This window comes from Myotis brandtii, unplaced genomic scaffold (assembly GCF_000412655.1).
Source record: "Myotis brandtii unplaced genomic scaffold, ASM41265v1 scaffold86, whole genome shotgun sequence".
Lineage (NCBI taxonomy): Eukaryota > Metazoa > Chordata > Mammalia > Chiroptera > Vespertilionidae > Myotis > Myotis brandtii.
Window position 1 is genome coordinate 425,826 of NW_005371503.1, and position 17,933 is coordinate 443,758.

Here is a 17,933-nt window from a genome sequence, read left to right on the forward strand (position 1 = left end):
ATTTCCTGTTCACTGAGGAGCCTGTTCTTTAAGGCTGAGAAATTCCTGCTCAATTCCTAGCCCCATCAGTGTTACTGGTATTACTGTTCAGTCCTTGCTGTATCTAAGTCACTTGACTATGTGGCCTTCTCTCCTTTTCCATTTTGCTTCTTAAAAGCTTAGGCATTAGCCTGGGTTTAGTCTGTTGATGTTTCTGCTACCTACTTACCACTTGTCAGCCCTAAGCTTTCCAGAGTGTCTCCTTGGACTGATTGGCTTCTGTGAATACCTTATCAATACCTTATCCCTATCAATATCTTGCTGGAAGAGACTTTCTCACTGTAGCTGGCCTGGTGACTACTTGCCCATTTATCTCAGAGGCATATCCCAGATATATCACTTAACAAATATCAAGAAGAAACCACATCAGTCAAAATCAATGAACTCCTTTGAAAATTGGCATGAATTATGGCAATCTTTATTAGTTACATTCTCGTGGTAGCAAGCAAGGGAAGTTTACTTTTTTTCTTAATGTAAGCAAAGTTATTGATGTAATATAAAAATATTTGGCTAGCTCATAGATCCTGAGAACAGTACCGTGGTAGAATTCATGAATAACTTAATTTCATAATTTAAATTGTATTAGTAGCCTCTCTGCTTGCTTCCTGCTTCTCTATGATTACCTTTATTCTTCCCTCTTTTTGTAAACTGCTTTCCTCCTTTGGAAAAGAATGTTAAGACAAACCAATTACATATTACAGTCTGGGTCACCCAAGACAGGTTCATTTTCTTAAGGCTTAAGTCTAAGTTTATCTAGATTTGCATATAGTCAAACCTTGAAACTTCTGATTAAAAGGATATTTTTTTCATATTTTTTACAAATATTTTTCCAATTAATGGAAATAAGCATATAGAAGGGGGATGCTGGAATTTGCTAAGTTAGCAATTTGATTTAGGGGTTCAATTAAAGAGGATATCTAATATGGAGAGTGAAGGTATAGGGATGGTAGATCACTGTGAAGTGTGGAGATAAAGCTTAGAAGAAACCATCAAAGTAACTAGGGAATTGGTTTTAAGACTCAGAAGCTAAACTAAATCAAACTATGAGTTCATGTAGTTATGAACTCACATGATTTCAAAAGTGAGACAAGAATCAGCAGTCAGGCTGAGCCATGGGAAGATCTGAAATTACCCACTGGTGAGAAGAGCACACTTCTGGGCTGTACTTGGAATTCTGCTGCACTGTGTTATCACCACTTGATCTTTATTCTCTGTGGATATGTGGCATTGACTGCCTAAAAGATCCCAGGAAATTTCTTTATAAATGGTCTGGGAAGGTCTGTGAGGGTCCTGGAGTAGAGCAATGGGGGATCTTCAGAGAGCCTGGTTTAGCTGCACAATGGGATAGTGTGTTATTCATAATAGCCCACCATGGCATCTCCTTGCCACTCACACCAGAGAGCTGCCAATGTCACATGTCAGTGATGTATGTTTGTGTTCACACAATTCACACATGAAAGTGTATGTTCATGCACTTTTAGTGACTTTCATAGATGTAGTCTTAATTGTGGCTTCTGGAATTTGTTATCACTGAGAAGCAAAGAACTTTCTACATAACATGGATTGTGCTTCAAGTTTCACAGTCCATATCCTGAGTTATGCAATAATTATTATTTTAGGAAAGCTGAATATATAGTGACTGGTTAATGAAGTAAGATAGTCAATATCAGAAAAGTAGTCATAGTCATATTGATGGTAACTAGAGATTTTTGGGTTTTCTTAGAAATGTTCTCCAAAGCTTACAAAGTGGTATCGTACTCATTTATACCCTCATCTAAACTTTATAGATACATTTAGTCAATAATTCCTAAGTATTTACTGAGTTCCTTCTGTGTACTCAGGTACTGTGAAGATTTATAGGAAAATATACTATCTTTGTTATTTTCTAAAATAGAGTCTGGAAATACCAAATTTACACAGGAAGTGGAAAATAGAAGCATAGACATACAAAAGTGATGAATGTCACTGTATGGGAAATGGGCTTGTGTATAAATGTATTCCCAGACCATATTAATACAACATATAAGGAGAAAAACAAAAATAAGATGGGTTGAAACCCCAAATCAAATCAGTATGTACATATTTACTGATCATACTATTGCTGGTGGATATGGGGTTCTTGCGGTGTCACGAGGAAAAGCATTCCTAGGGACCCACAAGAGGGGATAAGATCTGATAGCAAGGTTTATTCAGGAAGCAAAATTATAGAGGTTCTCCAGTGTCCCATCGCTGTCCAATTCACCATGGAAAATCAGGGCCAGATATAGAGTCAATGTCCAGAGATCCTGTGCCATATTAAAGCTTAGTCCAGTCTAGCATTTGACGAGCTTAGCTTGTGTTCCCAGCTATAGTCTGTTGCTTTGCTGCTGTACCCATGCTGGAGCCTGCCTGTTGGACCCACTGGCCAGTGGCCACTTGACTAAGGCCACATGACTAAAGAGAATGCATAGAATGCATGAATGCACAGCATGAGTGCAGGTGAGAGAGAGGGGGAGAGAGGGATAATAAGAGAGAGAGACGGGGGAGAAGAGAGAAAGAGAGGGGGGGAGGAGAGAGAGAGATTGATTCTTTGTTCACCTGAAATTATGTTTTCTCAGGCCTGGCAAGAACCAGAAGCTTTTTCAAAATAATCAATCAGCTTCCTAAATTTTCCTGGGTTTGCATTAGGGTCTACCCCCTAGTCAATTACCTTTTTCTCAGGTTAGACTAACAGGTCTCTATGGCAGGTACCACCCCCTGCCCCATTTTGACTTTATTGTCCATGTCCTTATCTCCCCCTCTTCCCTGTACCCCACATACACAATCCGGTATCTGAAGCGGGGAGAAGAGGTTTAATCCCCCAGGAGGGACAATGCTGTGATTCCTTGGGGTATGAAGCTGTATCTTCCTGGTGAAGCAAACAGGCTCCTTTCCTTCATTCATATCTCACTAACTTCAGTAACAATACTATACTAGATAATAAGGTAAAATACAATATTAGGTGTGATACTTGGAAAGTTTTCAGGAAAGTAAAGGAGACAAGGCATCATCACTTTCCGGAGTCCTGGGAACCAATTAGAAACCATAAGAGAGATGTCCTCAAAAGTAAAAACAAACAATAGTAACAACAGTAAAAGCCATTAAGGCATCACCAGATTGCTTTCAACATCTAATATGTAAGACCCTGAGGCATCACTTGCCTTCATGGTGGCCTTTGCTTTGCCTCGATCTTGTGTGGGGCTAGAGATCTCCAATCAATGCAAGATTAGATGCTAGGATCAAGGAGCAGCTTAGTAAGAAAAGAATGGATTTGAAGTTACAAAGTCAGTGTTAAATATCAGCTTTCATTTTCCCTGAGCCTCATTTTTTTCATCTATAGCATAGACATAGTGATAATAATGCCTCATCAATATGTTTTTGTGGAAATAAAATAATAATATATATGTATATCCTTATATGCATAGTGGTAAGTAATATCCTATATAATAAAAGCATAATATGCTAAGTGTCTGAACGAACAGTCTACCATTTAGTCGACTGCTTGACCAGTTGCTATGATGCGCACTGACCATCAGGGGGCAGTAGGTTAGCTTGCCGCTGGGGTCTGGCCAATTGGGACTGGGAGAGAGGGCCAGACATGCCCTGGAGCCCTCCCACCGGCCGGTCAACCTCCCGTGGTCCCTCCCCAGCCAGCTGGCCCCCAACAGCCCTGATTGGTACTGTGCGAGATGGCCCCGATTAGCTCTGATCACCGGCCAGGCCGAGGGACCCCACCCGTGCACAAATTTGTGCACTGGGCCTCTAGTGTATTTAATAAATGGTAATTCACATGATCTAATCCATTCTCTTCAGTGTAATTATAGCCACTAACACAGCATTGAGATTTCTCTCTGGCATATAAACAGTTTACAAACTATACAGTGACATATCCTCATAGTAGTCCATCTTTAGGGACACTTTTAATAATATTTAACATTGGTTCTGAAATTTCAGTTTACAAACACATTCAAATATATCACCTCATGTAGTCCTCAAACAACCTTTTCAGAAAGTGATTATTTCTATTTCCATTCTACAGAGAAGAAAAATGAGGCAAAAGGGGTTAAGGGACTTGCCCCCAGTTCACACTACAAGGAAGTGGCAGAGTCCTCAAGTATTGGGAAGTTGATAAAACAAACTTGAACCCAGGTCTTCTAATTCTAAACCTCTCATTCTTCTCTCTCACCACATGCCTCTTCACAAGCACTGTTTTTATGTGGAGTCCCCTGGAAACTATCTTTCTCCAAAGCCCCCATTTACCCACAAGGTACTTGCTAGTAGGAGTTTTACAAACCAAGAACATCTAGTTGATCCGCTATGTAGATATGTAGACCAGGGGCATGTTCTCAATGTCCAGTGTTTATAGTTAAAACATGGTATTTTATTTTGTAAAATCTGCTGGATTGCTACTTGTCTTATCATTCGGTTAGGATCCCATAGGCACAGATTGACATTAAAAACCTGTTAACTCTGTTAACTCCAGAGGGCACATCTAATGAAATGCCCTAAAAGTTGAATACTTGCCAAAACCACTGTGTCGTAAAGAACAGCTCTCGATTAATCATGATGAGAGTATTTCCTCTATCTAAATGAAATCTGCAATTTGGTAAGAAGATTAAAGATCCTTCAGGGATGAAGGGAAAGTTGCTGTGGAAATTCTAGAAACTAGAAAATAAAGATAGGTCTACTCAATATTCATGAAGTCAGATTGGTTGATGCAAATACAGATTGCACTCTCTTATTTTTTAATGACTTGGCTTATAGCTCTCCTATATCATATTTTATACAGATTCCTACTCAACTTTAAGGCAAATGACTGTAGTTTGTACAATTTAAAAAATAGTTCAGCATATTCAATATGATTTTCTGCCACTTTGACTAAGTGTTCATTTTCTATCCAAAGATTTTTAAGATATATGATCAGAAATGTATAAATAACAAAAAATAAATAAATGATGACAGCATGCATAATAGGTAAACATATATATCACTAAGTGAACCCTTCTATTTTGCATTGAATACAACATACTCTCAAAAGGCAGTTTAAGGGGAAGAGTTGTAAATATTGGTTTAAGTTTAATTTTGCTTCTTAGAGTGGGAAATCAAATTTACTTAGCACAGCCACTTTAAAAAGAAATGTTACCAACTTTAGCTCTCACCCAATGTTTTAGAAATCTTTGCCTCTTAAGCATCACCAATCCTCATCTTCTAAACTGCTGGATAAAATTTAAGAGTAAATGAGTACAAGTTCTATGAATGCTTACTTCATTTCATTATGTTGTAAGTGTGGCAAACAAATATTTAGAGGGTGTTGGGAACTTTGAGCCATTTCATTTTTTTCTCCTAACACTTGACACAGTGCCTATAAGGGTCCTCAAGAAATACTGTTAAGCTCTTTGTTTAAAAAGTCAACAGATTCTTTGAATAGACTACTTACAATATTTTCTACTTCTGTTTTTCAGGCCAGCCCTGCTCCTATAATTGTCAACACTGATACGTTGGACACGATTCCCTATGTAAGTAACATTTTTATTAAGGGTTTCTTTAAAAACTATTGTAGAACTTAATCAGCTATGTTTCAATTTTAATACATATTCAGTATTACTCAATCCAGATAATTTTATGGACTGGTGTGTGGAATGAGTTTTGTGAGTTTTCTTTGTCATTTGCTAAATCTCAGTTTAGTCATGCAAATGTTTTTCTATTTTATCCATTGTTTTGTAAAGCACAGGGCCTGTCATGAGAAAAATTATTGCCCATTGTGTTCAAATAAATGTTAGTTTCCTAGGTGGTTCACTGAAAAGAGATTGAATTGCTTGTGCTAGTAGAAGAGATGAGCAAACTTCTTTGGATCTCTTAGTAAATATTCAAATCAGTTTCTGTTACAGAGCCTAGAACATAAGTAAGTGTCAATAAATATTTGGTGGGTTTTTGCTGGGCTTCTACCAAGAACTGGAACAAAAGTCTTGTGAGAGTGAAGACTGTCTATATATAATCAATTGTATGGTTTTATAAAAGCCTGGCATGAGATAATAGGATCACTCATATCAGTAAAGCCTGGGTTTTGTAACTGAAATATAACCACTCTGATGACCAAAGTTCTTGACAACAGGGTCCAGTTGCGCCGGGGAGATTGGAGAGGCAACAGGCCACATTACGTGTGAGTGGTTGACATTACGGAGGCTCAACAAAGCTTTGCAAGTGGCCCTTACCTGGTGGGTAGAGAATAGTGATGTGGAATGATAGAACAGATACAGATCCATGCAGACAGAGGGTTGGAAGCAAGGAGAGGGCTGCAAGGATAGTGGGTAGAAGGACAAACAGGTTTATGAACTTTGGTTAAATGAGAACAGCATGTGAAACACTTAGAAGAATACTTGGCACAAAGTACGTGCTTGGTAAGCACCAGCTACTCTCAGTCTTAGACCTCAACCTCAAATGCTTGCGAGGGCCAAGCAAACAGATCTAGATCCAGATCCAAACTAATGGTACAATTGGGAATAAGAGGGCACATGGCCTTCCAAAGGGGGCAGCTACCACTCAGCTCCAGTGGGTTGGTACCAAGGGGGTCAAGTGTTGCCAGACCACCCAATGTTTCAATAGAAGTCAGAACTTTAAACTTTGTGTAAAAGTCTGCAATTTTTAAGTACAGGTAACTGATTTTCAAAGGTTCAAACAACTATGTGTGCCAAAGTGTGGTTTCTAGTGCAGAGGCTGCCCTTTGAGAGATGTCTGCCGGGAAGGAATGGGAGGACCTGGGCCGGTCCTGCTAGCCAGGACTCAGCCACAGGGGAGAAGTATGCTAGAACTGGAGTACAAGGCGGGGACTTGATTACAGGAACAAGGGACTAAAACTGGGACACAGGGTCAGGACAAGAATAACAGCAAACTTGGTTTAATGCTGAGTCATCTGAACTACTGAGTTAGAGCTTCTTAAATCTCTCTGAATGAGAGTTGTTTGGGGTCAGACCGGAAATGGGGTTAAGTTTACTGGTAGAAATCAAGTGGCCCTAGAGGTGAAAAGTAAAGGACTCCATTGGAAGGAAGCAAAGCAGTGCATTAAGGACACAGAGTGTCCAGTAGTCTCTCTCTCACTCTTTCTACCTTCTTGTACTTATTAAACATTTATATTGGGATTACTGTATACCCGACACTGTTTTAAGGATGAACAAATATTAACTCACTTAATCCTCGTAATAACCCTATGCAATAGGTACTATTAATTTCTACATTTTATAGATGAGGAAACTGAGTCCTAAAGAAGTTAAGTCACTTTCTCAAGGTTGCACTGTAAGAGGAAGGGCCAAGAATGAACCTAGCGAGCCTAGTTGTACAGTCTGAGATCTTATCTGATGCTGGTAATGCTCCTTTCCTCCTTCCCTCCCTTGTTTTCTGTCTCTCAACTTGAGAACACATGTTGCTTTCTTACGCCTTTGCTACATGTGACTTTGGGTGGAAGACCACTTGTCACAGAGGCAGCAGTACCTTTGGGACAGAGACCCATGCTTATATTAAGGAATCCAATGTCTTTATTATAGTAAATCTCTTTACTGTATCCCTTGACAAAGCAAATGAGCAGTGCTTTGAAGAAGTAGACACGGAGCACAGAAACTTAATTTTCTAAGTAGGACTGCTTTCTTGTGGTAGATCTATATGATATCAAAGCCTTCTATTAAAGTTTCTGTGGCTTAACTGCCAGATGCCCTCATGCACAAATAATTTATCAATAGAAACTAAGGATTTTGTACAGACATGCTCAATTTATGTCCCGACTAATTAGCTAGTAAGATGGTCCACATAAAATAAAATAATCAGCCCTAACCGGTTTGGCTCAATGGATAGAGTGTTGGCCTGCAGACTGAAAGGTCCCAGGTTCGATTCCGGTCAAGGGCATGTACCTTGGTTGCGGGCACATCCCCAGTAGGAGGTGTGCAGGAGGCAGCTGATCGATCTTTCTCTCTTATCGATGTTTCTAACTCTCTATCTCTCTCCCTTCCTCTCTGTAAAAAATCAATAAAATATATTTAAAAAAATAAATAAAATAATCAAAGTGCTCCCATTCTCCTAAATATCAACTTTGTATCTGACTTTGAGTTCTTCAAAGGGCGTTTTTTTGTTCTATCTTCACCTGTTTTGTATTTATATTTAATAGCGCCCTCTGTGAGCCTTCTTAAGAGTTAGACTCTTTACAAAGTTTTGCTAAGCAGCTTCATATGGTGAAAACATCACCTAAATTAATCTATTAACCAGGAGTTATATAATACCTATTTAAGAGGTGATTGTTTGTGAGAATAATGAGATTAGATATGTAAAATGATGCTTTAACTTTGGCTTACTAGGGATTTATTTATTTATCATTTTACTTGATAAACACTTGTGAAGTAACATATGCTAGACCCTAAGAGAATGGTAAATATGTATATCTTCCCCCATATAAGAGAATGAATACATTATCTACTAAAAAAAAGGCAGATTTAATACAAGGACATTAATGCGAATATGCTTTGGGTCTTAGCATCAGCCCAACCCTCCCCCTTTTTCCTGACTCACTGGGTAACCTTGAACACTGTGCCTTTTACAGTCCATTTTCTCATTCCCCAGTGTTCTATACTTTGTTTTCCTCTTTTATTTCTCATGTTCTAGTTGTGCGCATAATTTCAGCTCTATTTAATGAAAAAATGATTTTAGAGCTCCCCAGAGCATTTCAGTCATGTTGCATAAGAACGCTTCCTTCTTTAAAAATATTACCTAAATGACAAAATTTTAATTCTATATTAGTGTCCTCTTCAAAAGTAATTTTATTACAAGTAAATGTATTAATTTTGCCAGTCAGCAAATTTGATTTTAGAAATATATCGTCCTTATGGAAATGATTCCTTGGCATACATGCAAGCAGCAAGTGAATAACTAGAGGAAATCTGTGGTCAAAGGCAATTTTTAAATGTGTAAAAAGGGTACAATAGATACTTAAAGAGATTTCTGCTTTTTTTGAGGGGGAGGTAAGTTAAGGGACATTAGAGCTTTTAAAGTATCTGCCATGAACAAAGGTTACTTAGGTTCTTACACATGACTGCTTCAAATAAACTCATTCTTGTATGATGTCCTGATACTTTAGGGATGGGTAGGACCTTATATGTGCCACAGTCAGCCTCTCATGCAAAGCAGGAATCCCCTTTATGCAGATGTTTTCATTATGGGCCTTTATGGGTGGGACAGTGCTACCAGAGTGTGTCATTTTCATTTTTGATGCCGAAGCCCAGGACACAAATCCTCAAGAGAAAACAAGGCGAAACAAGAACATTTCCATTTCAACACTCTAGTTGCCATTTTTTACTCCATCTTTTTATTCTTCTCCTTGTTGCATTGAATATTGTCTTATGCAAGGTAGTAAACATGCTCTGTTCTTAGAGAGGGTGAGTAAAGCCTGCGTCTGATCTTTACATCTGGATCCCTGAAGGCTGACTTACTGGGAACTAGCATGTTACCGTCTGGTACTCTGCAACCAACTGGCACGGAAGCCTCTCGGGCACACCTCTTCCCTTCAGCAGACCCTTCAGAGTTCTATATTGAACACAAACAAATCCCATTCTTTCTGCTTTCATTTCATAATGGTTCTATTTTGATCCGTGTTCTGGGAAATATGCTGTGGAAAGTGTGGAAAACTCACTGATCGTGAGGTTTAAATCTTATTAAATAACTTGGGGGTTCAAGGAATGCAAACCTCTCATTTTCAAATACAGATATCTGAGCTCTACTAGTAAGTGGTAGAACTTGGTCTACCATTTACTGTTACTCCATGTAACAGTCTATTTTTGGTGTGCAACCAACAACCACAAAATCACTGATATATAACAATAAGCATGTATTTCTCCCATAAGTGCTTGCTGGTTGGCCTGGTCAGCTGTTTGAGGCTGTAGATTACCAGGTTGGCTGGGACGTCCCTGCTTCACATATTCCAGTACGGGGCCCAGAGGGTGGGGCAGTACTTCTCACAGTGTGTTCTTTTCATTATCATGGCCGAAGCACAAGAGGGCAAGCCCAGGACATACTAATAAACATAGTTAGAGCCTCTGCTCATATCACATCCACTAACACCCCACTGGCCAAAGCCAGTCATATCGCCAAGCTCAAAGTGAAGGAAGGAATTTTGCTAAACAAGAAACTGATTTGCCATACCAAATCCTCAAATAAAAGGGTCACAAATCTATACATGTTCCTTTTTTAGAAAAAAAATCAGGTACAATAGAAGGAATCTTACACTTCAAAAATATTAGTAGGTCAATTATAATAAACAATGAAAGTTTCAAAGTCCTGGTTCAACTAATATGGGGAAAGGGTGTCTAATTTATTAAGGATGTCTAAAAGAAATGAGAAATAAAAGAAACATCTAGCAAGTACTGGCAGTACAATGACTTTCCTTTCCTGTGAGACACTGTTGTCTGAAACATTATTTCCAGAAGTAGAAATAATAATGGAGACAAGAGTATTTGGTTCAGAAATTCCAGGACTGCGGCTTGGAAAACCTCCTAAGGAAGTGAGGAAGAGAGAGGAAGAGAGGAGAGAAGAGGAGAAGAGGGGTAAGAAGGAAGAATTAGGTTACAAAAAATATGAGAGGGTCCTTCCTAGAAGGTATTATGCTGAGTGAAAGAAGTCAGTCAGAGAAATATAAATGCCATAGGATTTCACTTATATTTGGAATCTATAGAATAAAATTAATAAATCAACAAAATAGAAAGACTCATAGATACAGAGAACAGGCTGATGATTAACAGAGGTGAGAGGGTTGGGAGGATGGGTGAAAAAAAGTGAAGGGATGAAGACATACAAATTGGTAGTTACAGAATAATCACAGGGATGTAAAGTAAAGCATAGAGAATATACTCAATAATATTGTAATACCTATGTGTGGTGCCAGGTGGGTACTGGAAATATCAAGGGGAACTGTGTAAAATATATGATTGTCTAACCACTATACTATACACCTGAACCTAATACCAAATGATATTGAATGTGAACTGTAATTGAAAAATAAAATTTAAAGTAAAATAATAACAGGATCCTTAGTAGTATCACCCATTGTATTTACCAGGAAGATCTTTAATGTAAAAGTTATTTGAAAACAATCATAATCTACACTAATAAAAGAGAAAGATGCAAATTGGCCATACCTTTACGACACCCACCAGCCAATCAGGAGTGAGTATGCAAATTAACCCAACAAAGATGGCAGGTTAATTTGCATATGCAGGCGCCGAGCTGCCAGGGGCAGGATGCTTGTGTCGTCGATGGCCTCTGGGCAGCATGGGAAGGTGGAAAGGCAGCTCCAGGCTGGGGCGAAGGTGGTGCCGGCAGCCAGGGGAAGGAAGGCCAATTCTTGCATGAATCTTTGTGCATCAGGCCTCTAGTATATTTATAATATTATCAGAGACATTTTTTTGGTAGCAGGTTTTAAATATTAAAGGTCATTGGATGCAGACACAGCTATGATTCTACAAGAGAGTGGTCTAAAGGGAATAAAATGTCCCAAGGAAAGACTGACAATGTGAGCAAAGGTTGGTGGGAAGAGAGGGGGATGAGAGAAAATGAAAAAGGATAATATGGGTTTAGGAATGTAGAGAATCCCTGAGTTTCATTTGGGAGCCAAAGAATTGGCTTGAGACTAAGGTGTTGTTCAGCAGGATTTAAATGGCATTTCTGATTGATTCCAGCAGTAGAAAGCGGAGGGTAGGAGTTCTCTGAGGAGGAGGTTGCTGTATTACCCAAGTGAGATGGCCAGGCACTTGGCCATAGAGGTGGGTGAACAGTTAGGCATTATTTCTTTGAGTTACTTTGTGCAACAACAGACCCTTGTGATTTAAGCTACTGTTGACTTTTAATTGGCTAGCTTTCCAGAATGATTCATGAAGGGAGAGGAAACAGAATTATGTTTGTTTCTTTGAAACCGTCCTGGCAGTGATTAATAATGACAAGATATTTTGGAAGAATTTGCTGAATTTAGTACATTTATCCTTCAGCAAACAAGTTTGTTGCTCTTTGTAGTTTTTCCCATGAACACTGTTAAAACTATATTGTTGATGCTTTTATCTGTTCGAAATATAGTATAATCTGGAAATGAAAAACCCTGACTTGTCAGAAAACAACTTAATTTTGTCTTAATTATGCCCACGAGGCAATAGGGATTTAGCAATAGAGGCAAAGCTATCAATATTTGTTCCCGAGTCAAGCCTGGCCAATCTAAATCCATTCCTCAAGTGCCACAGTCAGCAGATTCCTTATGCCCCCACTTGTTACTTTGCTCCAAAAGGCAAACGATGGAATGTAATGGTGCTTCTCAAATATTAATATGTATAAGAGTTACTTGGAGATCTTGAAATGCAGGTCTGATTCAGTGGGTCTGGGATGGAGCCTGCCAGTCTGCATTTCTAATAATCTCCAGGTGAGGCCTCTGCTCAATTGTACATCACTCTTTGAGTAACAAGAGAGTGTAATGAGAGAGATTAGGCTTTGGGTTCAGGAGCACCTCTGCCAGTAAGTGCTTGGGTGAGTTTTGGTTAAGTCAAATTATTTACCTAAACCCCTGTTTTATTATTCATGAAATGGAGGTAATAATATTTGACTTGCCGGGTTATTAGGATTGCTCTTCCTAGCATGTAGAAGGTGCTTAATAAATTGTTCATCATAAGATTGGGGGAGGGGTGTGCCTTTAATAAACAAACAAACAAACAAACAAACAAAAAAACATTAATTTGACTTAATTTTGAACTGCTGAGCCAAGAATACAGAAGCCACAGCAAGTTCTGAGAGAGGGCAAACAGCAATTATGTAGGTCCATGGACCTACCTACATCTAGATCTTTGCTTCTGGAAGTGTGGTCCATTGACTAGCAGCAGTGTTAGTACCCGGGAGCTTGGGAGCATAGAATGTAGATCCCATTCAAGACCTACTAAATCAGAAACCGTGTTTTTAACAGAAAATTTGTGTGCGTATTAAAGTTTGAGAAGCATTGGTCAATATGCAAGAAACTTTTGTCCAGTTTAGATCCTATAGTCTTTGTTCTTTCACCAGACCTTTTGGCCTGCCCTTGGAGCAGCCTCCCTTTTTACTCTTTCACCCTAAACATAATGCATCTCTGTAGGGAAAAAAGGATCAACTCATTTCAACAAATTGACACTTTATGGCAAACTACTCTGTCTTGCTAGCTTCTAGATTTGTGTTCTCCAAGCCTCCCACCTTAGGTCCTTCATTATTTAAATGTTATTAAAATAATATAAACTTAAAATTAACTTTCTCTGTTGTACTAGCTGCATTGTAAGTGCTCAGTAGCAACCATGGCTGGTGGGTACTATATTTGACAGTGCAAATATAGAATATGTCCATCTTTTCAGAAAGTTCTATTGTACAAAACTGTTCCAGATAAAATAATAGGAAAGAAGTAGAAAGGGGGAGCTAACGTTTATCAAGAAACCACTATATTGGCATATATTACTTAATTCATAAATTATCTAATGAAGCATTACAATTATCTTTCCAACTTCTGTGAGTTGGTTTCATTTCATTTGTTTTAGAGTTGAGTATTTTCATATCTTCTAAATAGTCATCACTCTCTTCAGGAATTGTGGGGAATGCTCATGTGAAAGGCATGGTCTCTGTTCTCATGGCCTTAAAGCTTAACTTTTAAGACTCATACACATGACACACTTGGAGGCAAATACAAGCAATTATTGAAAGCTTTCTTACAAGTTCAGTGATTCTCTCATCAATTTTTGTGTGTGAAATTAGAAAACTCCTATTTATACTGAAATGAATCTTTAAAGAAAAAAAAAATTAAAAATTAGAAGCCCTGACCTACTTACCCATTCACAAACCTACTTTAATCTTTTCCCCCTGCGGTGCCCTTATAGAGAGCGTTTAGCTGGCTGCTCTACTCATAACTCCCCTTCCTCTGGGAAGCTCCTCTGCATAGGCTTGTTATATTGACCTAAGGTGGGAGGCAGTGGGGAAAATATAACAGTTATACAGGTGGAAAATGTGATTGTTAGATGAGAGTCACCACAGAGGCCCTTCTTTCTGGCAATGGTTCCTCTGACGGCACATCTATGACATATATACCCGGTAAAGTAGCTGCTTATTCCAAGGTGCTCAGCCTGGCAGAGCAGTTTTAAGAACAAAGGCAAATAATTCTGAAAAAAGAATATTTGTAGAGTTGCGCTATAGCATCACTACTCAAAATGCAGTCAAATCCTGCCAGGAAGATTAGAATTGCAGAATCTCCAGCTCTGTCCCAAATCTATGTCATCAGAATATCTGAGGGTGTGGCCAGGGAATCTATATTTTTACCAGCTCACCAGGTGAGCTCAGCCTGGCAGAGCAGTTTTAAGAACAAAGGCAAATAATTCTGAAAAAAGAATATTTGTAGAGTTGCGCTATAGCATCACTACTCAAAATGCAGTCAAGTCCTGCCAGGAAGATTAGATTTGCAGAATCTCCAGCTCTGTCACAAATCTATGTCATCAGAATATCTGAGGGTGCGGCCAGGGAATCTATATTTTTACCAGCTCACCAGGTGATTTCTATGCACATTAAAGTTTGAGAGAAGCTAGTAGAAACCTAAAGAGGCTTCGGGATGCTTGACTGAAGTGGGGGTGTAGGGTAGGGTAGGAAATCCTGCACACAGGAAGGCAAAAATAAAACTATACAGATTCACTGAAGTATAATGGAAACACATTTAGTATTAATCTGAGCCAGCATTTAATTCTAGAGTTGTAGTTGTCGTCATTGTTATTTAAATCATGTGGGATGCTTTTAAAAACATTGCCTTTCATAGTCTAGTGCAGTGGTCGGAAAACCGCGGCTCGCAAGCCACATGCGGCTCTTTGGCCCCTTGAGTGTGGCTCTTCCACAAAATACTTACTTCTGTGCAAAATACTGACTTCTATGCACGGGCCATATGTGCGCGCCTGCACGTGGCATTTTGTGGAAGAGCCACACTCAAGGGGCCAAAGAGCCACATGTGGCTCCCCCGCCCCCGGTTTCCCTATCTCTGCCTGGCTCACTCTTATGCATCCCAAAAGGTTCAGATTGAATAATGGTCCTTCTGGGAAGCTGAGATTAGGCGTGATGCTCCTGTTGTGTGCTTCCACTTCAGCCTCTTCTTCTCCTCCATAGAAGTTACCACACTACATTTCATATATATATATATATTTTTACTGATTTCCAGAAAGGAAGGGAGAAAGAGAGGGAGAGAGATAAAAACATCAGTGATGAGAGCGAATCATTGATCGGCTGCCTCCTGCAAGCTCCCTCCTGGGGACTAAGCATACAACCTGGGCATGTGCTCTGACCAGGAATTGAACCATGCTCAACTACTGAGCCACACATCCAGACGGCATTACTTCTTTCATGGCTGATATTTCTTCCTAGAGTATAAACTTTATAAGCACAGAAAAAAAAATTGCTCTGTGTTTTCCACCCTTGTTACTTCTATAACCCAGCACATTTTTGCTGGCCTGGCTGGCTAAATGAATGAAGGGATGAATGAATAAAGATGTGAAGAAACTGCAGTAAGGTAATATGCTATAAAGAACCATCCCGTTTGAGGAGTCAGGGAAAAGTAGAATTTCAGGTAGCTCTTAAAGAATAAGGAAGGCGTTTCCAGGCAGAACAGGGAAAAGACATTCCAGGAAGAGGGAAGTCTATGTGCACAGGCCAGAGGCCTGGAAACTCATGTCCTGAGATATGTGTGGCTAAAACATAGAGTGGTAGCATGAGGTTGGAGAGGAAGGGTTGCCGCAACCTTTTATGGCTATGGTTCAGGATCTGAAGAAGGGGCTGACGCACAAATGAAAATGCTATACAAGAAATATGAATTTAGAAGGCATTGGGGGCCAGGGATGTCTCTTTCGTGAAGAGCACACACCAAAACTCTGGCTGGTCTGCTTTTTATTCAGTTTTAGATACACATCTTGCTCTCAGTAAAGCACAGCAAACAGGTAGCAGACAGACTGTCTCAAAGGTCAGGAAAGATCAGTAAAGATTCACTAAAGTCCAGTAAACATTTACTTGAGGCTATCAGGTCAGGAAATTGTTTCGAGCCACCACTATCTCAACACAGTCCTGCTAAGTCCAAGGTCCATAGGCCTTCCGCGTTCCTTGGTGCACTCCATGACAGTATTGGGAAAGCAGTGGCTTCCCGCAAAGGGTTGAGTCTGATTGTGAAGACCTCATTTGCTTGATATGGGATTTGAACTCTAGCCTGTGGGCATTGCCAGTAGTATCATCTTCTCATATGTTTGGGAATTTATAGACTTTTTTTCACCACTAGGATCCGTTTTTGTGTGTGTGACTGCTGTGTAATAGATACCCTAAATATATGTTGAATAAATAAAGCCAATAAACAATAGCGATCACTTAACAACAATGGACTACAAGCTTTTCTCAAGCTTTTTGTATATGTTCTTATCTCTTTGCCTTTGTTCTTTCTGTTCCATTAGCCCAGACTGTCTTTTTTCTCTGTGCCCATCTTTTAAAGATTTCATTAAACTGCCACTTCTATCAGGAATACCTCATCAATCATTCTAGGCAAAATAATGCCTCCTTCCTCCTTGATTCCATAGTATTTAACTCACAGGGGGTTGCCTGCTTTAGAGGGTAGACTTTAGGCTCTTTTGATTCTACCACTTACTAGCTAGGTACCTTGGAAGATTAACTTCTCTGGTCCTCTTTCCTCATCTGTAAGTAGAGAGAGTAATAACTGTCTTCCATCATGTATTAATTAGTGTATAGGTTCAATTACATATAACAGAGACCAAAATAGCAGTGCCTTTGTAAGATTAAAATGTATTTCTGTCACATGTAACAGTCCATATGTTTTATACAGAAATGGAAAGTCAGCTCGGCTCCACAAAGTATTTTATTTTAATATATATATTTTTTATTGTTGATAGTATTATATATGTCTCCTACTTTTCTCCCTTCACCCCCCCTTCTCCCAACCCTTACCCCCCTCCAGGTCTTCTACCTCCTCACAAAGTCATAAAAGGGCCCAAGAAGCTTATCTTCTTGTTCTTCCCCTTTTAGATGTTGCCTTTGTGCACACAGCACCATGTTGACATGCCAAGGAGTAGGTTAGAAGAAAGACATAGAGATGAGCACTATTCCTCCTTTTAAAATAGGATTTTCCCTTATATCCCAAGGGTTCGAACCTAGGCACAAAGCCGCACCTACCTGCAATAGGAGACGTACATGTCATCTTTCTTCTGGACTACCCTGGGCCCAAATACAAATTTGAGATTCCATTACTATGGAATGAAAGGATAATGAATATCACGAGACAACCAGTAGTCTCTGCCATGCAGCATGCATAGTAGTGTTTTTCAGTGTGGAAACTTTCCCCCAAAAGATGCTAAAGATGATCGGAAGCTTTGTCTTTACATGTTCCCATAATTTCTAATTTCAACATTTGGATTTATTTCATAAAAGCATAATATATTATTATAGTGGTATAAGTATAATAGATTAGCACTTATGGGGAATGCATGCTCACAAACATTTTACAGATAGAAACACTGGATAAAAAACTATAGAAATAACTGGCTGGAAGCATTAGAGATAATATTTAGATGCTGCTTGACTCATAAATAAATGTTCAACAAATGACCATTGTTACTGTGCAAAATTAGTACTTACTATATACTTTCTTGTTTAGTAATAGTTCTTATCATTCTATATTAGCCTAAAACAGCTGTGTTTAGCCTGACCAGTGTGGGTTAGTGGTTGAGCATTGACCTATGAACCAGGAAGTCATGGTTCAATTCCCAGTCACGGCACATGCCCGGGTTGAGGGCTCGATCCCCAATAGGAGACATGCAGGAGGTAGT

At 39.2% G+C, this 17,933-nt stretch overlaps 1 protein-coding gene across 7 annotated transcripts in view; it reads left to right on the plus strand.

The window, feature by feature from the left end:
* Nucleotides 1–17,933, plus strand: part of DLG2 (discs, large homolog 2 (Drosophila)) — a 766,636-nt gene that overhangs the window by 51,969 nt on the left and 696,734 nt on the right. For all 7 annotated transcript variants that reach the window (XM_014532211.1, XM_005884813.2, XM_014532212.1 and 4 more), the window contains exon 2: nt 5,520–5,573. In XM_014532211.1, coding sequence (XP_014387697.1) covers nt 5,520–5,573 — 54 coding nt within the window. The remainder of the gene's footprint in view (nt 1–5,519; nt 5,574–17,933) is intronic.